This window comes from Protomyctophum bolini (assembly GCF_963924005.1).
Source record: "Protomyctophum bolini genome assembly, chromosome: 4".
Lineage (NCBI taxonomy): Eukaryota > Metazoa > Chordata > Actinopteri > Myctophiformes > Myctophidae > Protomyctophum > Protomyctophum bolini.
This window is the reverse complement of record NC_137865.1, coordinates 7071488-7093320: the sequence shown is the minus strand read 5'-3', so window position 1 is coordinate 7093320 and position 21833 is coordinate 7071488. Positions and strand designations below refer to the sequence as shown.

At 43.3% G+C, this 21833-nt stretch overlaps 1 protein-coding gene across 1 annotated transcript in view; it reads left to right on the top strand.

The window, feature by feature from the left end:
- Nucleotides 1-21833, top strand: part of pot1 (protection of telomeres 1 homolog) — a 70461-nt gene that overhangs the window by 10643 nt on the left and 37985 nt on the right. Inside the window, exons 4-9 of the mRNA XM_080762536.1 lie at nucleotides 4790-4897; nucleotides 5492-5551; nucleotides 9891-10014; nucleotides 12610-12740; nucleotides 13097-13399; nucleotides 14722-14877. Coding sequence (XP_080618662.1) covers nucleotides 4790-4897; nucleotides 5492-5551; nucleotides 9891-10014; nucleotides 12610-12740; nucleotides 13097-13399; nucleotides 14722-14877 — 882 coding nt within the window. The remainder of the gene's footprint in view (nucleotides 1-4789; nucleotides 4898-5491; nucleotides 5552-9890; nucleotides 10015-12609; nucleotides 12741-13096; nucleotides 13400-14721; nucleotides 14878-21833) is intronic.

Here is a 21833-nt window from a genome sequence, read left to right as displayed (position 1 = left end):
AGTAATACACAAAAAAAATAAGAGAAAGGGAAACAGTGAGAACTAGGTTAAAAAGAGAATACAGTTAATACTGTGGTGGTCTTATAGTTTTCACAGCTTGAAATCCCTGAGTGAGTGATGTGGTAGTTTAGTCACATGTAATACTCACAGTGCACAGCCTGGGCTATGATCACACCCATCAGTATAAGACACGTCGTCCCCAGACACCCAACGACCACTCTGAGAGGCCTTCTCCCTGTTTGACAAAAACAACATAAGAGTCTAAAAGTCCTGTTGGCTAAACCCAACCAGAAGTGCTTTGAAATGTTGCGGTTCAGTCAGACAACTCACAAATAGATTGAAAACATTTAAAATGTAAAAATGGATTAAAGCAAAATAAAATAAAGTCCTTGTGAATCCACACTAGTGCTGTTTCCTGAACAAAGTTTTCTTTAGTTTTTTTTTAATGTTTTGTTCCTGATATGATATACTATAAGTACTGCCAATCAGGTGAAGAAATTATGCCTGCAGTATTTGACCTCTTCACAACACCTGTATCCTCACTACCCTAAATGTTCTATGGCACTTTCATATCACATTTAACAGATGACTCTGTACCAATGAAAATGAGCCTCAGTCAGTCACACACACACACACACACACACACACACACACACAAACCTTTCTTCTTTCTTCAACCACAGTGAGAACGGAAGCTAGAGGTGACCACGATTTTCCTGTAGCTTCGTGATCTCTCACACAACCCTCACACAGCTGTCCAACATGTAGAAAGAATACAAAGTGAAGTGAAAGTGAAATGTTGATAGTGTGTGTGTGTGTGTGTGTTTCCTTGGAGTGGAGCACAAGGGTTGTAAAGTACAGGGTCCTGTAATGCGATCACAATCAACATCAGCTACAGGGGTCAATAGGTCGTACTCAGACAGACACACACACACAGTCACTGTTGGGAGCGGCTGGCACTGTTCAAAAAAGAGAAGAGAAGATTTCACACCGAACTATAAATAGAGTCTTTAGTCTATTTATAGTTTGGTGTGAAATGTTTGCAGACACGCTCCTTGACTGCATACAGACCTTTAGACACAAGGATGTATTGTTTATTTATGTTCTTTTATGTTAGGGTAAGCAACAACCGAGCCCCCTCCCCACTGTTTTCCCATAAACCTGGGCGCTTTAATCTCACTGTTTTCTTTTTTTTTTCATACATTTCGCATATCCACACTTATTTTTGAAAGTAGGTGGATCATATTTCAAAAGCATAAAACACATCACAGGACAGGATGGCATTAACATTCAGTGCGCGCTCACCCGTGTGTCTGCGTGTATGCGCGCGCAGGGCGTTAATCCTCAAAGAGATGCTGGGTTGAGTTAGCCACTGTTGTAGCAGTCAGATCAGAGTAGCATAGGCCAGTCGATCTAAGCTAAAAAGAGGCGTGACCCAAGAGAAATTGCAATAGTAATGTTCAAGGTTTTTATGATCCTTACAGTACGTTTTAACAGTGGGAGACCTTGGAGACCAACGGCGAGCGTCGCTTGAACGTTCCTCCGCCCACTTTTCGACCATCGCCTGTTCGTCTCTATCGCCAGTAGTTGCCGGGCCCCATTGACAAATAATGCACTTCCGGAAAATTCGGCTGGCTGTCGCCCGCTGTTAAAACGTAGTGTTGGGGTCATCCAAATAACATAAAAAATTGTTGTATCATGTTGTGGATCATGGTAACTTATTGAAAGTTGGGGTACCATTAAAGACCTACCCTGTATAAGGCAAACATTTCAAATTGTAATTATGCTTTAAGTAGCAGCATGTGACGTGTCTACTAGGGGGTCTAACTAGGGGGGGGGGGTTTCATGATTCTGAATCCATTCCAAGCATTAGTTTTGCACGAAAAACAGTCCTTATAGCCATAGCCTCAAATGTGATGACCTCATCACATTTGTGACGATGGCTATGGCAGAGTGTTTTTTGTGCAAGAATAATGCTTGGAATGGATTCAGAATCATGAATAACCCCTAGTCTGACATGTCACATGCTACTTAAAGCATAATTAAAATGTTTTCTTTTGCCTATATAGGTTTTTGAGTGGTGCAAACACTCCTATAGACGGCTACGTATATGTGTGGCTGGTCAACTTTCAACCCCTGCATTTACCATGATCCACTATTTTTCAATACATTTTTAATGTTATTTGGATGACCCTAAGGATCATAAAAATAACCTTGAACTATTACTATTGCAATTTATTTTGGGTCAAACCTTAGATTGACTAGCCTAGTAGGCAGATCAGAGCTCAATGCTACATTCTTTGCAAAGAAATAAATAATCTCAATAAAAACACTTTAAATTAACAATGAAAGCATGCAATATGCCTCGGGAGGATAGTCATCCTTGAGCAATTAACGAGTGCATAAAATAGATCAGTGATTCTCTCCGCCCTTTTAATTTCCAGGATACCCCAGTTTCTATTCCTGTAAAGTTATCATGCTGTAATTGAAGCCATTGATGTATGTGTGTTACAGTGAAATCGAGATTAAACAACGGCGGGGAGCACCCGGTCTGTAACATGGCTTTGGCATGATCATCATTATGGAAGATAATCATTATGGAATTCATTCTGTACTGGCCATAAATATGGAGCGTGTCTTGTGAGAGTGAGAGTGTACAGGGTTTGATGAGGTCAGATCAACATAATGTCAGAACAGGTCAGCTCCATAGTATATGGAGATCTAAGGGTGGCAGACGGGGGCAGTGTCTTGAGTGTACAGGGTTTGATGAGGGCCCGGGTAGGGCCGGGCCTTCATTTTCGGGCCTGTTGAGAACTCGCCGGCTTCCGGGCGCGACTGCACTAATAACTTCGGGGCGTCCCCGTCTGGAGTTTGAATGGACAGGTATTAGTCAAAAGGGAGGGTGGGGAAGGATCAACATATGGTCAATGTCAGATCTCGAAATATGGAGCTGACCTGTTCTAAGGATTTGAGGTCAGATGTAGAGTTGCTGGCTGTCTACATATATAGATCTAGTTGATGATCCGGTCTTCTCCGTGTATGGCTATCCAGGGTTTGATGAGGAGACGGCCATATATGGTGCTATGACGTATCACGAGGCGTAATGGACTGGCAACCATATATGGAGGCGTGAATGGACGGACGGAAAGACAGGTTTTGCAGGTTTTCATAGTAAATCTGCGACCTACAGTCGCAATAATAATAATAATTGTTATTATTATTATTATTGGGGGTCCCTGGCACAAAACATTTTCGGATGGGGGGGCCAAACACATAAATGATGGATTCCTTGACAAAGTTACAGAACCACTGACTTACTGCGTACATCCGGGTAGCGTTTAAATAGTTTGGAATAGTTTCCGCTCTCATGGACACAAACTCCAAATGTTTTCCTCTGTGTGCATTGTTGTCTCATCTCTCTTCACTTGTCCTCAAGCCTTTCATATCATGATGATGTGGCATCCTGTCAGCATCGGCAGCCTCCCTGTGCACTTTTCTTAACACAATGTTTTCTCTCTTGAAATCACTCAAAACCAGCCTATGGAAACTTTTAAATTGTCTTTCTCCAGGCTCACTGCCAATTATTCTGCCTTTTCCATCAGCAAGGGCACACTCAAACCCTCCTATTATACACACTGTACTCCTATAGTCAAAAAACAGAATGGCCATAGTTGACCCACGTTCGTTTTCATAATGAGAAGACACTACACTATACAGCAGACTACTTTATTACTCTGTGGGTTTTTAAACAACATTTTCATAGGAATAATTCTGCTTTTTTTCATCCATCTAAGCGGTATCCAACTCTACTCCCCATGCACGTAAACAAACTGTTCTCATATCATGATATCGTCTCTGTCGGGTGGAAACCTCATATGTCCAAAACTGTTACTTTTCAGGATTCAAATTCAAAAACAGCAAAGGTAGCCGTTGCCAAACGCGTAGATTCACGCTGCTTTGTAGAGCTTGTAGATCTACCTTTCATGCCTTTGTGTGACGCTGTAGTATAATCAAGTAGGGCGTTAATTAATTCACAAAAAAAAAAACGCACAAAGTTTATCACGGAGATAAGAGGTTTCTGCGTGTGCATGTGTAGCGTTTTATTGTGGTTTCCCTCCATCCGTCCTGATGTGAATCTGTCTGGGTCTAAAGCGTTATGCCAATGCAAAGGGGATTTGCTTATCGCGCTCGGCTATAGATTACACAGGTCCTGTCAGAGCAGCAAGGCTCTGTTAACATGATTACTCTGACAATCGCCCATCTCTTTTTGTCAGCCCGGAGAGTTGCGGCAGACAGCGATATTTTAGAACCATCCTGGGGGCAGTCACACGTCGCCATCCAAACAAAGTGGAACACGTCTATTATAAGCCGGCTTATCATCGTGGCTCGTTTTGTTATAATGCCCTCGCTTAACACCTTACAGGCTCTGCAACATCGGCTCCTTCAATCTGTTTTGCGTTTTGCTCTCCATGTTATTCTTGATGCCTTCTCTCCTTTTTTTTGTTTTATTCATCCCAGATTATTTTTCGTGTCGTGTTCGTGCACTGGTTCTCAAAGGGGTCCCTGAGAGGCTTCCATGGGGGGTCCTCAGCAAAAAATGGAAATCAGTTTATTATACATTTAAGTACTATTCAGCTTTTCAAAAATCGCTGATCTAAATTAAGCTGCAGACAACAGACTATGATGACTTGATTTATACGCTGCTGTTTGTTTGAAGTGCACTAAACAAAAGTGCAAAGTTGTATTTTCCGTATAAATGAATAATAAACATCTTATCTATTCACTACAGGATGTGCTGGCAGTTACTGGCTTTACTGTGGGCAAGTCTCCTACTGTTCTCAAAGACAAGTTACACCCCTGTAACCTGCAGCTTTCGGGAGATGATGCATGTATTTATGTAAGTGCCTTGAACCACTTAAGTCCTTTTATAGATAGTTTCATACTTTCATCATCGAGGAAGTGTGTTCCTAAATATTTATATCGTCGTACTACCATTACTGGCTCTCGTGTAAAGATGGCAGTAGCAACGGGGCAGTGGAGGTCGAATTCTAACAATGAGATGGATTTTTCTGTCTAGTCTAGTCCGTTCCTCTTTTCAATACAAAATTTAATACCATACTCAGAGATGACACCACTTGAATTGCATAATCATAATTGTCTCTGTCGGGTAGAAACCTCATAATGTCTAAAAAACTTTTCTCAGGATTCAAATTAAAAAAACGGCAAAAGCAATGGAGTCCGCTAGCTCGAAGTGCGGATCTGCTACTTTAGATGCTTTTTTTGTGTGAAGCTGTATAGTATGATCAAGTAGTGTGATTTACAAAGACAACACAACAATGTTAGAATATGGACATAAGAGGATTCATATGAAGCCAAAGTCATACACATGTTAACCATTACAAAAGTAGTAATACAAAGAAATGTAACAAACCACAGCCTTATTATTGATGCCCCGACCTGTATTTTATTCACCTCTTTTCCCACCCTTCAGGTGTATCGTGTTCCAGTCCCAGCAGCCAACAAGAAGAAGAGGTCTCCACAAGCTGCCGAGGTCAGTCACACCGGCCTCATTACCTGAAAGGGCTCCTGGAACAAAGTGTCAGAGGTCGTCTTGTACCTGTCACAGTGGTTCATGTCAACATGCTGTAGCGCGTTTCCTCAAATGCGACCCTGCGATGTGTCATGTTTTCACCGGGACCTTCCGTGGCTCTGAAAGTCAGAGGGGTGGAAGAAGTACTCAAGTAACAGTAGCAACACGTTTACTTAAGAGACTCTCGGTTACGCATAAAAAGTCTGTATTCAAAAATGTACCTGAATAAAAGTACGAAAGTAGACTCGCAGTACTAAATGTAAAAAGGACTTTGATGTTTCTAAATATAAACAACTTTTCCCAAATATAACAGATGTAGAAGCTCGCAGCAATTCGAACATATGCGATCTTCATGTGACTTCATGTGTTGTGACTGTGAGCTTGTAAATTGGTATATAATTGGAAATTGTGTGATTGATGCATGTTTTCCTGTTTTGTATTAACCCATTTTGACCTGAGATCAGATAAAAAAAATAGCAGACCTACAAGCTCATAGCGCGCCACTCGGTGGCGCGCTATGGGGTTCCCGCCCAAAATGTGTTAATCTGTGTTCATTTTAATGTGCAAACGTAGCTAAAGCCGTCAAATAATTGTAGTGGAGTGAAAAGTTCAACATTTGCCTCTTGAGTTGTCGTGGAGTAGATTTAAAGTATCGAGAAAAGGAGTAATAAATATACTCGTAGACATACTGCAGTCAGTGCTGATTTCGTCGACTATAAGGACGCTTTCACACCTGGACTGTTTGGTTTTTTACCCCTTTGGTTCGGCTGGTGTGAACGAACATTCATCCAAACTCTGGTGCGGATCAAAGAAACGAACCATGGTCCGCCAAAAAAATGCCGAACTCGGTTCGCTTCCAAACGAACCACAGTGTGGTTCGTTACTGGTGTGAACGCATTCAGGCTTTATAGAGGACCAAATACAGGACGATAGCCAAAATAGCCGTCGGGCGTCGGAGGTTGCATTAATACTTAGTTCTAAAAGTAGGTCTTCACTATTGATATGACGGCTGTCAGCTGATCTTTCTTCATGAACTGCAAGCCTGCAATAATAGTAGACCACTAGTTTAGACCCCCTTCCATGTAGGAGGCGCAAAGTAAAATGGCGTACAAGGTTCACATGCGCAAAGATAACGGATACAAGTTATCGACACGGAATGGTGTGTTCATTTTAAGCAGGCGCCACCACGCAAAGTTATGACATCATTCTTTCAACTCGCGTCATAAATAAAGACATACATTGTGTGTGCGTGTGCACCAGGGGGGCAGTCAGACAGATTTTTTGTGAAGCCACTAAGGAAATGAAAGTTAATATAATGGCCTGTTGTGGCGCTCTCATTGGGCTCAAAAAAACCCATAGCCCCATAGAAGTCCATGTATTTGGGCCCAACTTCACCTAGACTGTATTACCTTAATAAACATGGTCGTGAATACTTTTTGCTGTATATTTTTTACAGTCTATGGTGTGCACGGCACGCGTACAGTATATGGGGGGGGAGAGACCTGATATATTATAGCTCTGTGGGAGAGACGCTGAGACAGAGAAATATTTTTAAAGATTATCCTGTCTCGCTCTAGCGCACAGCCGCACATAGAGAGAGAGAGAGAGAGAGAGACAGAGACGCAAGCCATTTAAAATGTTAAATAAGCTACACACTACCCAGGTGGTCCAAAATGATGAATTGATCACTATGGCAAAAGATGTGAAACTAACTCAATTAGCTGCAGCGATTCTGTTCCGACTTGAAGCTCAATACTACCTGACCAGCATGGCTTCAAGTTTAAACCATAATATGACATGTAATTGCCCGCCGATTTGATGTGCAGAAATATCATCAGATTCTAATCGGGTTAAGGTGCGCACATAGAAGAAATGTGCTTTTCATCGGGGATACCTTGTAGGCTACGTCTCCGATGAATTGCATGCAGCAATAAGCACATTATTGTTCAAACACCTGCTCCTCTGTTCATCTGATGTAGACAGTGATTTCCCCATATGTTCTTTTTCCCTCGTAAAATTACCTCTTTTTTGGGTTTGCTTAACGTGTCATTTGTTAAAGTCCTGTGTGAACACTAAACGGACCAAAATCAAAATGCTACAATTTAAATTTGGTCCCTGATCCGGACCTTCTAAGTGAACTTTGGGTGTGAAAGCGCCCTAAAACTAAGACGAAATTTTTTCGTCGACTACCTTTTTTCACTGACTAAAACTAAATGGAAACTAAATAAAAACTAAGCTATGATGACTAAAACTATGACTAAATATGCTGACAATTTTGTCAACGAATAAAAACTACACTAAAATGTTTGGAAGGGACTAGTGGACAAGAGATGCTGTATAAGTAATTTTACAATAATTGGTTGCATGCTGAAAATAGCAGATCTACAAGGTCACAAGCTTGTAGATTTGCTATTTTCAGCAAGTGTAAAAGCAGTCATTTACGACGGCATCAAGGCCCGCCAAAATACATTTTAGTCGACTAAATCAACTGTAGATTTAGTTGACTAAATAGTAAAACTAGACTAACACTAAAACTTTCTGGTGACAAAAATGGGACAAAAACTAAATGAAAACTATTCAACAGACTATGACTAAAACTAAAATCTAAATTTGCTGCCAAAAACAACACGGACTGCAGCTGCTCGTATGTCTAATAGCTTACTGCATTCCTGGCTCGTTAAGTGCCGTTTGAATTCGGTATGCTACTTTAATAGCACTAATAAATATGTTTGCCGCGTTGAAAGACCAGGTCCTGCGTGGATAATGTCTTCATACTCTTAAGCACATGAAATATAGATGAGTTGTACATTTTGCCACCCTCATCTGTTTAGCCTGGTTCCCCTGGGAACGTGCATAATCAGCCTTGCTCGTCATTAGTGCTAAATTAAGGATTTCCAAGAAGTTCTCATAACTTTCAAACAGAAGAAAATGTCCTTTTATATTTTTACGTCATGTTTGCATGTGCACGCACGCACGCACCCACACATGCACGCACAGCACGCACATATCGCTTTGTGTATGCAAGGTGTTTCCAATTGACATAATGATTTGTAGTGGTGATGATCATGCATTTTTCATATTGGAGTTCAGACACTATGTCCAGTGAATTTAATTTATGATGAAGATGTGATGTCATACGTATATGATTATGAGGCCCTTATTCCACCATTAGTAGAACGTCCATAGTAGTAGCATCCATAATACAATCGTTGACAATTAACAAAATCCCAGTGGTTTACTTATATAAAGACCGTGAGGTCAAAACGCCGTATCTTCTGCCTGCCTGTCGTTAAATAAAGTTTAGAGCATCTTAAAGAGAGTTGCGAGCCCCTGCTTTCTTTTTATTACTTGTATAAACCGTCACACTTAAAATTGGGATGATTACACTGCAACCTAACTGTTGTAAAGGAATAAAGGTAATATTGTAACTGCATTAATTAATTCTCGGCCTATCTTTTGTAGTTTCTTTTTAGTTTTCAGTATGTTCTGTCTTCTGATTCATATATTTAATTTAGCTGATTTTGTGTTCTGCATTCGGCTACATTGAAAACGAGGGCCTGCCCCTCAATTGTACGGTACTCAATAAGTAATGGTTATGATGATGAATATCCCAGGGTCAATGCAGGTACTCAAAACAAGGTCCCCCTTGGAGGGGAGAATTTTTTCCATCCTCGCAAAACACTGATAAGTATGTACTTACTGTATGAACTTACATGCCATTGGACCTATTTGACTTTCAATCGAAATCATTCAGACCCATTTCATAGTCCAACTGAAACCACTACTACAATGAATCATAGGAATCTACTAATAGTTATTTTTATTCAAATTGCCTGTGTGCAAAACCTGACGGCCCACTTTTCAATTAGATAAACATAATTATAATGATGCAGCGTTTTATATAAACTGTGTACTATGTGTCGTGTAGTTCGCCGTCAACCCGTGAGTGTGACTGTGAGCAGGCTTCTCTGCTCCGTTGGCGACTGCACTTGTTTCCGCATCCTGCGTGGCTGCCGGGGATATTTTGCCTCTCGTCTCCCCTTCCCATCATTGCCCAAAAGGCCGCTTTGCCGTCCCATTGGCTAGAAGCAGCCAATGGCGTCACCGCGTCACGCGTCAGTATGACACTTAGGTCCTCGGTATGACTCGTGTATGACTCGAGTAGTCTTTGAGTAGATGTATGTCAGGTTTCACCTGACAAAAACCATTGAATTATTTCGCAGACCTTACCTTACATTGAGAACCTTGGCAGTACTGTATGTATACTATCATGCTGATGCTTTTCCCCCCCCTTTCTCAGGTGTCCGAACCATCCAAAAACAAGTACACGTATGTGTCACTGGCTGACTTGAAAGTGGGAACTGTGGTGAACATCTATGCCGTGGTGGTCTTCTACAAACAACCATTTAAGACCAGCGGAACGGGTCAGTGATGATGTGGTGCTGCTGCTACAAAACAACCGTTCAAATCAGTGTGTCATTTTAGGTTTTAGAAGTCTTTCAGAAAACTCTCAAAGGATTCAGATCTACAAGCTCACAAAGCAGCTTGTACATCTGCCATTTTTGAATATTTTAGAAAAAATACTGAAAACACAAATCTTCCCTTCTGGTGGTCGCTGGCATAAAAGATTTTTAGATGTGTGGCCAAATACTGTGTAATTTTGGGGGTCCTTGGCACGGAAAGGTTTGAGAACTACTGATTCAAAAGTAAAGGCATTGGTAGCATCTGCCTCAGGAATGCGGTTGTTTACTAAAACTTTTCTTCAAACAACCATTTAACGCATTTAAGACCTGGAAAGCCTGTTCAATCCTGGAAAGCATCTGTTTATGTGCCATTTTAGATACCGTTGCTGTTGGCCAGAAACCTCTTAATTCCTGTGTGTGTGCGCGCTTGTGTGCGTGTGTGCGTGCGCGCGTGCGTGCCACCCACTCCCTGGCACAATAACGTTTTCAGATGGGGATCTGTGGCCAAATAACATTGTTCATTGTTGGGGGTACTTGTGGCAAGAACAAGTTAGAGAACTACTGATTTTAGAAGGCAGTCTTGATGGATTCAATTTGTGCTTGTCCATGTGCCGTTTCAGATGTATGAGCACAGGGGATGCAGACAGACTGTGTGAATGGAACATAAAAAACTGGATTCTTATCAAAATGGGTCGGAGATGGAAGACCCATTGTTTGGGAAACACTACATTAGTCTAAGGCCTGACTCACACCTTCACAACAGATCGTGTATAGCCGATGCATGAGACTTGTTTACTGATGCAAGCTCGCAATGCATTTCCAATGGGAGTCACATGGTTTGACACATTTGTGTCGTATGAGGGGGAGGGGGGGGGGGCAGTCGAAACACAGCCGAAAGCCGTACAACAAAAATGTTGTGTCAAACCATGGGACTTCCATTGGAAATGCATTGACACTTACCCTTTGTTTGTGTGAGTGAAGCCTATGTTTTTTAGTGTTTTGCTGGCAAACCTAAAGGCTGCTGTAGATGGGGCGACTGGCTCAGGAGGTAGAGCAGGTCGTCCAATGATCCATGGGTCGGCGGTTCGAATCCCGGCTCCTCCTGTCTACATGTCCGAAGTGTCCTTGGGCAAGACACTGAACCCCAAATCCCGATGTGCTGGTTGGTGCCTTGCATGCTGGCTTCCGCCACAATCGGTGTATGAACGGGTGAATGTAATGCACAATCTATGTAAAGCGCCTTGGATAAAGGCGCTATATAAATGCACCATTTACCATTTCTACCTGTTGTAGGACATTTTCCAAGACACAAGCTAGTGAAGTCTTTTAGCCATCGACTGTGTGGGTATAGTTAGCAGTACCACTGTGGAATTTTGCCATTATCACACTGTCACACAGGTGTGTAGAGGAGGAAAGAGCCATGAAAGGCAAGTGCTTAACCCATTCTGACCTGAGATCAGATTCATACGAGGTTTCCACTGGACACACACTACTGGTCTGATTAACCCGTTCTGACCTGAGATCAGATTCTAAAAATGTCAGTCGTTCTTCGATTTTTATAAAACAGCAGACCTACAAGCTCGTAGCGCGCCACTCGGTGGCGCGCTATGAGCTTGTAGATCTGCTATTTTTCAATAGCTAAAGCATAACATGATGCTGACACCAAAATGGGTTCCCGTTCAGAATGGGTTAAGAGGAAAGAGTAATGAAAGTCATGAAACCCAGGCAGGCACCAGCAGTAACGATAAGCAGCAGTCCATCCCATTCCAATTTTCAGGGAGCTATGCACAGCCTTGCACTCTCAAAGGCAAAGCCCATGGTTTCAAGAGACTTATGGCTGCCAAAATGAGACTGTGAAGCGCACGCACACACAAGCACACTATATGACACACACACAGTCACACACACACACACACACACACACACACACACACACACGAGACAGTCTTATTAGCATTGTTTACAACTTGAGCAGTGTGTAGGGTTCTAATCTTTCAACTTGTTTAAGCAAGCCGTAATTAGGTTTTAATCGTCTTTTGGTAAATTAAGTATTCAAATGGACCAGCTGTTTATACCCTCCCGGAGCAACGGTACCCAATGAATCAAGTAATTTAGTCTGATCATGTTGATAAGGTTAGTTTAGTTCACAGGGAATCAAATTATGCTCTAAATTAAATCCCAAAACAAACCTGAGTTTGGGATCACAACTTTGGACTGTCCTCGACCAGTGGTTATCAAACTGCTGTGCAGAAACAACAAAAATATAAAACTAACGAAGACACGTCGATTTTCGGCCTAAACACGTCGATTGGCCAAATACGAGTCGTTTGGCGTCCCTACTTCTATATCACATCTTTCCAGTGGTTGCCGCAGGCGAGTGCATCTGCATTTGGCTTGGCCAGGTCACACACATTCATGTCACTTTCTTCCATTGGAAAAATAATAGTACCCTGTGTCTTTTGTAGCTGCCAGTGTGAACTCTTGCAATCGTTTGCTTTGTGTATGTAGGTATCATTCTCGGCAGGGTTTGACAGATTCCCTTTTTCCCACACCCAGGCTACTGCTCCACCGTGAAGCTTATGGACCGCTCCAATGCAAAGGTGGTGTGCAACATCTTCCGCGACAACGTTGTCGATCACCCCAAAATCTTAAAGGTCGGAGACATTATCCGCCTCCACAGAGTCAAGGTATACAGCTTCCATTAAAGCTAGCTACTCACGTTACGTTTAAAATCCTGTTCAGTTGCCAGAATTTAGTACTTAGTCTTTAATTGCGGTCTTTTCAGAACTCAACATGTATAGTCTCTGTCAGGTGGAAACCTCATATGCCCAAAACTATTTACTTTTCTGGATTAAAAAAAAGACGTATACTGTACGCCAATGGCGGTTTAGCGTTGCGGGAAAAAAGCGTGAAATGACAATGAGTTGAAGAGCTGGAGAGACTGGGAAACTATACTGTTACTGAACAAACACTCTATAGCAGCGGTTACTATTTAACCTGCTTTAACCTTATAAAATATATCACTTACCGTCCTTTTTTCAAGGTTTCAAGCTTCAACGACTCCGTCAACCTGCTGAGCACGCTCGGCTTCTCCGCCGTCACCGTGGACGGGGAGGTGGGCAGCGGGATGGTCCCCAACGCCACCGGCAAGACGTTCCAGTTCGGCCCGGACGACCGGCGGGCGGTGGAGGAGCTCCGGGCCTGGGCCGCCACCCAGGACCTCCAGCTGGACCCCTCCATGCAGAGCCGGGTGACGCTGGCCACGGTGCAGCCCGGGACCTACTTCAACCTCACCTGCCAGCTGCTCGCCAAAGCCCCGCTGGACACCCGCCGCACGCTGCTGAAGGTAGCGCACTCCTACGGTCATGAGCGCTGTCTTCATTACAATTAACGGTAGATTCTCCTACCGGTAATGAAGACGGCGTTCATGCCTCGGGTGGTCGGCGAATGTTTCGGTTAGATGCTATGCTATATCTACACAACAAGATGGAGTCACTGTGTCACCTTGAAATGGGCTCCGAAGCCACAAATAGCTGGTCAAGGTCTATGTAGGCCAACTGACGCTGGGAAGTTGGTGTCAATTACCATTTAGGACAGCATCATTGGTGTTTTACCCATTAAGACCTGAGGTCGAGTCCCCAAAATGTGTTCCAAAACGTATGTTGCTATCTTGCTACATCAGTGGCGGTGCTCAAACCTTTTCCATGTCCAAGACCCCCAAAATATGTTGGTTCCAGAGACCCCCAAAAGCAAATATTTGAGTTAAATCAGTGGTTCTCAAACCTTTCATGTATTTGGCCACGGACTCCAATCTGAAAAGGGTTTGTGCCACGGACACAGACGATAGTGACTCGCTGTGAGCTTGTACATCTGATATTTTTGTGGTTAAAAGGATTCTAATGCTGCAGCAACAAATTTAGCTGGAGACCCTCTGCTCTACCATACACATAATATACATTTATCCAGTTGTGTACTGTGACTCTGCTGTATGTTGAACTGTACAGTACTGTATGTTTATGTTAGATTAGCAGGTTCCCAGGACCAATATTGGCAAAAGGCAGCACCTAGTCATTTAATACCACCCCCTTTACCGTCTTCCACTCTGCCTCAGGTGGTGATGCTGTATCAGCCATTATCATTATTTTCTTAGGTGTTTGTTTCTTATATATCACACAAGTAATACAATCATCAGTTTTGTTCGGCTATTGTCAACCTCTTTGATGTCAAGGATCCCCCATTTTGATATTGTCTCTGTCGGAATGAAACCTCATTAAATGAGGTTTTGTCCAAAAACTGTTACTTTTCAGGATTCAAATTTAAAATCGTCAAAAGTAGCGTCACAGGCACCAGTTTGATAATGATTTCTATGACTCTTTGAAGATGTTTGGAAAACATAACAAATGTTTGATACATTTTTAATAATTAATAAAAAAACATGAATCTTCTCTCCTGGGGGTCCTTGGCACAAAACATTTTCATGTATGGATCCGCGGCCAAATGTAATATCAATTGGGGGATCCGTAACATCAGAACCACTACTTTAGTGTTTGGAGACCTACAGTACTTTAGTATTTGGAGACCTACAGTACTTTAGTATTTGGAGACCTACTTGCTATATCCTCACCGCCCCAGAATCAGCATTTTAGATTTTCTTCTGTCTTCGGTCAGGTTTGGGACGGAACCAAGAGTCCTCATCTGTTACTGAAGGTGAGGGCGGAACCGGGCGTCACCGAGGGCCGTTCCTGCAAGTCCAAGGACCAGGAGAACCTCATAGCCAACCTTGTGGTCTGGGACAACCACCATCTGGCCACCAGCGAGTTAAAGGTCAGAGTTCACTGTAGTCACCACTAAGGCTGTACCCTAGCGCTGTTTTTAGGACTCGAACTTCGGCAGGAATTTTCGAGCGAACATCCGGAACATTTTGTTTATAATGAATTCATTTCTCTGAGTGCTTTTAACCAGGCTGCAATTCAACATGAGATATCCGCCTTGAACATGATTAGCGCAACGCTGAAGAGAGCGCAGCACCCTCTCTTTATCAATCTCTCTCGTCTCTCCCAATATATGCGCGCGCGCACACACACACACACACACACACACACACACACACACACACACACACACACACACACACACACACACACACACACACACACACACACACACATAACATAGTTATAAGGCCGTTCCCATAGTCATAAGGCTGCTCCCATAGAGTTATAAGGCTGCTCCCCATAGAGCTATAAGGCTGCTCCCATAGAGTTATTAGGCTGCTCCCATAGAGTTATAAGGCTGCTCCCATAGAGTCATAAGGCTGCTCCCATATAGTTATTAGGCTGCTCCCATAGAGTTATAAGGCTGCTCCTATAGAGTCATAAGGCTGCTCCCATAGAGTCATAAGGCTGCTCCCATAGAGTTATTAGGCTGCTCCCATAGTCATAAGGCTGCTTCCATAGTTATTAGGCTGCTCCCATAGAGTTATAAGGCTGCTCCCATAGAGTCATAAGGCTGCTCCCATAGAGTCATAAGGCTGCTCCCATAGAGTCATAAGGCTGCTCCCATAGAGTTATAAGGCTGCTCCCATAGTCATAAGGCTGCCCCCATAGAGTTATTAGGCTGCCCGCATAGAGTTATAAGGCTGCTCCCATAGAGTCATAAGGCTGCTCCCATAGAGTCATAAGGCTGCTCCCATAGAGTCATAAGGCTGCTCCCATAGAGTCATAAGGCTGCTCCCATAGAGTCATAAGGCTGCTCCCATAGAGTCATAAGGCTGCTCCCATAGAGTCATAAGGCTGCTCCCATAGAGTCATAAGGCTGCTCCCATAGAGTTATAAGGCTGCTCCCATAGAGTCATAAGGCTGCTCCCATAGAGTCATAAGGCTGCTCCCATAGAGTTATAAGGCTGCTCCCATAGAGTTATAAGGCTGCTCCCATAGAGTTATAAGGCTGCTCCCCCACGCTGGATCTGCTATTTTTGAGTCTCCTCCCACCGAGTGGTTAAGAAACAGTCGGACTCGGGACGACCAAAAACACTAGCTGGGCTTCCTGTGTTACATCGAAAACGGTGACCCGTGAATACGGTTTAGACGGAAGCAACAGCTGTACTTATTTGAAATAGTCTCGCACAGGGCCCTGCAAGCTGGCGCTTCAGTAAGTTCCATTGTTATTCCGGGTCTGGTTGAACGTGTGCCTTCGTTTTGACTTTTGAGTGGGGTAAACTGTGACCGGATCGCTGCCAAATGCTAGCCAGCGAGTGTAGATTCACAAATGACTGCACCTGTTGTGTCGTGCTTAACAGACAGCCTGATTGCCATAGCATGGTGAAGATGCTACTGTATATGCAGGGGATAATCAATTACACCAGAGCGCTCTCTTCGCCAACATTTGAATGATACTAGGTATCTAGGAGACGGATACAGCGGGAAATTAACCGCAATGCAAATTTCGCCTGGCATCCACACCTCCATGTATAATCAGATTTAGAAAAACTAGAAGTCGCCTAGCCAGCACATCTGAGATGCACGCACGCATGCACACACACACACACACACACACACACACACACACACACACACACACACACACACACACACACACACACTTGAAATGTTTATTTATGTCTGCATAATCCAAAGTACAGGAATACCTTGTACACAGGACATAAACACTGCCAGTGCAGTCAGACAATGGGAGAGCAGCCAGTTACAATGTGCATAGAAGGCTGGCAAACATTGCTACAAACAGACAGTATAGTTGACACACTTGTCAGACACAAATCATGGATAGAGGAAAACAACGCCTCCTCCAAATCCAGTAGCTTGCTACCTGCTTGGCCCTCACTTTGGAGAGGCCGGCCATTTTGTAGGCCCCTCACAACCAACTTGTGCACATAGCCCTAGGCTGCCAGAGATAAAAACTAAACGTTTACATCTATAGCCAGCTGTGAGATGGTCTGCTCTAGCAGTTGATACGTCGTACAGTATGTCAGCACTTGCTTAAATGTTAAAGTATAGATCAGCTATTTTAACAGAACGCCCCAGAATAAAGGGATGCCAGGGGTGCATGCAAATGAGAATTTCCATGTTAAACACCTTGTATAAAATGGTCAGCTGGTCAACAGATCGTCTGTGGTCCCTCAACGACCCTCCGGGGTTACGGGATAGGTGAGGTGAGGAGACGTGGCTCCTGACTGTAGCTCCACAGACAGACAGACAGACAGACAGTCAGTCACACTTCCAACGTTTCAGTCACACTGTAGCTTGACAAAGAATGGAATCAAATTAATTAGTGAAAAAGGTCAGTAATACAAAATGACTGGGGGTGCTTGTTCCTAATATTGGCCCTGGGAACCCCTTTAATCTTACCAAATAACCTGGCATCCCATTTAGTCTTTAATAAGCAAAACATTGACAAACTGAGGACTCACATTACATCTTCGTGTCACACCCAGTCTTTCTTTGCCCTAGGGTGGGGGTTGGGGGACAAAACGTACAGGAGAGAGAGTGATATCAGCCCCAAGGGTTGATAACTCTGCACAATCGGCAACAAGCTAAAGTAAATAATTTTCCTTCCTCGCAATCCGTCCCTCCGTAGATCTGTCATGCAGTGTTCCCACCTCTCTCTGCCTTTTGTCTTCCAACAAATTTCTCTACGTTCTACCCAAACGCAATTACTCATTTGCACTCTCTGTTTTGCTCAGAGTGCCTCGGGCCAACCTTGCTCTTTCATTTTTTCCCCCCCTTCGTTTTCTTTTCTCTGCACCCGACCGACAATAATATCTCTGAATACAAAACAGATAAAAAATCCTCCAATCTGCAGTCATCGTTTTACCCTCATTCCTTTTGTGCCTCCCTCGTCCCTTTTGAAGAATGTCTAAATTCCGACTTTGATCCTCTTCTCCTCGCCGTATAGTGATACTACTAATCGGGCAGGCGGAGATGGAGACGGCACACATTAGCGGTTATGTAATAATTGGACAATGCGTTAGCATACGCAGACAATTATCTTGGTACTCCAAGGTCTCCCCACACGTGTGCTGGCGGACAGATGGGTGGATGTGGGGCAGGGCAGTGCCCTCCCACTCCAGCCGTGGCATCACACGACGGTGGAGACTGTGACCTCATGAATGGCCTGTGAATCGTTGCTGTCGGGCAGAAATCTCTTTATCTCCATATTTTACACTTTTTGTGTTTAGTGGTAAATTAACGCCCTAGCTTGTGGATCTGCTACTTTTGCCGTTTCTGAATGTGAATCCTGAAAGGTAACAGTTTTGGAGGTTTCCACCCGAACAGAGGCGTAATGATGGCTTCGTCATCATTGGGGACTTTAAGCAGCGACGGCTACGGCAGTCCACTCCGGCAACTGGAAATGGATCAGTGCTCGATAGATAAACCTGCTTGCCGTCGCAGCCCTTCCTACTACGGCAGGAACTAGCCTTCCACGTAGTGACACCAACGTCAGTGATTTTAGTACTTTGGACGCGTGTGTTTGTATGTATGAGCTCTGCTAATTTCACTTTAGTCTAAACGAATTCACTGAACGGTTCACACACTGTCCAAAAGTAAGATCTTATACAATCTTACCAGAGCATGTTGAACGCAAGCTCTGTCTGCCCTTTCAGAGAAGCGACAACTTGTAGCAAGCTTTTCCCTTCAAGACGTTTCAGTAGCCTTCTACACACATTCGTCATAATCGTCAACATCAGTTGATCAACTGTTAGCTTTGGTTTGTTACCGGCATAGTTTGAGTAGGCTACATAGTTCATTAGGTGTGCCACTGATAGCCATAACGGTTTGGTATAACGTTTATTTTAGTGAACATGCACACTCACACACTCGCAATGGACCAAAATGGGGTGGGAACCCGTCGCCGACAGCTGTTTTATTTTCTTCTTCTCGTCAGTATAATAAGCGTCATAGCTTAATTTGTATTTAGTTTTCGTCAGTGATAAATGTCGTTGAGGTTTCAGTCAACAGAAACAGACTTAACACTGGTATATGAAGGACCACCCTCCACATTGTCTTTACATTGATTCCGTGATGCCGTTATGTTTTCCAACGGAATGGTTTCCACCCAGTTTTAGTCTTTGAATGTAATGTAGATGTCAGAAGATGTGTCAGTAGTCGGAGCTCTCTGATCATCGGCTGTGTACCATCAACACATCAACAGTGATAATGGGGGAGACTGAAATAGAACGCTACATTCCACCAAACCCAATTAGTTTTCACAATTCTTTCACAAGTGTGTGTTGCCCAGCTGGGGGGGTTGTGAAATGTCAATCAATAGAAATGTGGTGGTTTCATTGCTTTATATCACTGTTTTACCGTATATTTTCCATCCAACTGCTTTTTGTTTAGGAGAATTTAACTTTGGCCCCTGATTCAATTTGTCTTTTTAGCTTTGTGTCGGTTCTGATTGTTACAAAAAAAAACTACAACGCTAAGAATAATGTCTTTGAAGCAGCATTTCTCTACTGGGTTTTTCGCTTTGTATTCACATCAGTTGTTTAACCACCAACACTGTACTTTACACGTGTCACACAGAATTGTTCACAATGATGTGACTCATTGAGGAGATAGCTTGTAGATCTGCTCTTTTCCCTATCCTTCCCTACACTCAACTATTAGAGTTTCTACGTGACCCTCACACCTACTGAAAGTGAGATTCTAAATCCGGGTGGTACCAGATCAGTGTTGCACAGTAGCTCTATAGTGCTGTGGTTGTGACTGTGCCTGCATGGCTGTCACTCACTTTAGAGAAGTGGTTTGACAGGTATGAGGGTATTGAGGCCAGGGCACTCTCTCTGTCACTTAAGTTGTAAAAATACCAATATTGATATTTGCTTAACCCTGTCTTCTACTCCGAGTCATGAGCCCTCTAAAACTAGCAAAAGTGTGTTGGAATTAGGTGGGTCATTATGGGGCTTAAAGGAGCATTCAGTGATTTGGGTGATTTGGAAAACCCCCTGGTGCGTGCGTGCGTGCGTGCGTGCGCACGCGTGTGTGTGTCCGTGTCCCCAAAGTGGCCTCATAGGAAAGCGTTTTCCACAGTAACGTTGATGTGATGTAGTGTTTAACTGTCCTTTCATGGACCTTTCATGTCGCTGCCTGTCACGTGGCTTCACAGTGTTCTAGTCAAAGCCCTGCATGGCTGCAGGGATTCTTTTTACCCTCGGTGTCACTTTGATTTCCGTCCTCCTGAACCACGTGACCATGTGGCACATTAAAGGCTGACTCATTATTCTTCCCCACACACACACACACACACACACACACACACACACACACACACACACACACACACACACACACACACATATCTCATAATAATTAGAAACGCTCTAATTCATTTGCTTTCAGAAATAATTTTCTTTCTTCAATATTGCATTATTAGTAATCTCTCTCCTTCCGGGCTGAGTTTAAGTAGAGGACACGTTTCCATGTTGCTGTTATTAACCCATTCTGGGCAGGAAGTATAACCCCTTTTTGGTGTTTTAAGCATTATGTTATACTTTAGCTATAGCAGATCTACAAGCTCATAGCGAGCTTGTAGGTCTGCTGTTTTTGGAAAACCGTGAAAATGTGGTGCAGATTTGGAATATATATTCTTTCAAACGTTTTTTAACTAAAATATTTGCTTCTGGGGGGTCCCTGGAACAACATATTTTCAGATGGGGGTCGGCCGCCAATTACATATACGACTGAAATATAAACATGGGTTTTTTTCAGAAAACTGTCAGGATTTAGAAGCCATTGTAGAATTGTTGTAGAATAGGTCAAAATGGGTTAAGAACGTTAAGAAATCACGATAGTAATAGTATTTTGCCCTGAATCATTGTGGGAAGATATACTATAATAGTTCCAGCAGTGACACATTGTTTGAACTTATACTGAGCTATGAAAGTGTTGTGAGAACTTGTGACAGCACAAGACCATAGAGAGATTTGTAAGTGGTTATATATCTACCGATTGTAGTGGCTTATAGACCAATCATTGTAGAAAGTAATGATTATGACCCATTGTGCGGGTTATATATGGTGTCACGACTTGCGTCATTGAGTTATTACAAAGCTTTAACATAAATACACGTTTCACATATGCTTTGACTCAGGGAACGGTGATGATGGTTGAATGGCTGACAGCAGCCATTGTGATTGGATTGCTTTGGCAGTGGACAGGGTTGCTTCACAATGTGAATTCCAATTCTTCACAGTAGATGAGCTAACCCATTCTGAACGGGAAACCCCTTTTGGTGTTTTATGGATTATGTTATGCTTTAGCTATTTTTTGAAAAAATCGAAGAGCGACTGACATAGAAGACATTTTTAGAATCTGATCTCAGGTCAAGAATGACAACTGTCAGGATGTAGAAGACATTTTTTAGAATCTGATCTCAGGTCAGAATGGGTTAACCACCACTATACTACCCCCCCCCCCCCCCCCCACCCTTCTCATCTATCTGTCTCCTCTGAAGTGATACTGTGCTGAATTGCTGATGTGTCCACAGAGAGAGAGAGAGAGAGAGAGAGAAGGCAGGAGGGAGAAGTTAAGTATTGTAATCCATCAGAGTGTTGTGTCTCCATGGGGCACGGTTGTGCACAGACACACGCGCACACGCACACACACACACACACACACACACACACACACACACACACAGTTAAATTCCATATGCAGTCATGCTGCAAACTCTGTCAGTGTTCTGGATGTAGAATCACACACCGTTGCCTCCGGGGCTGGGTTTCCCTGGCTTTTTCCGCTACGGTCTACTGACCGCTGACT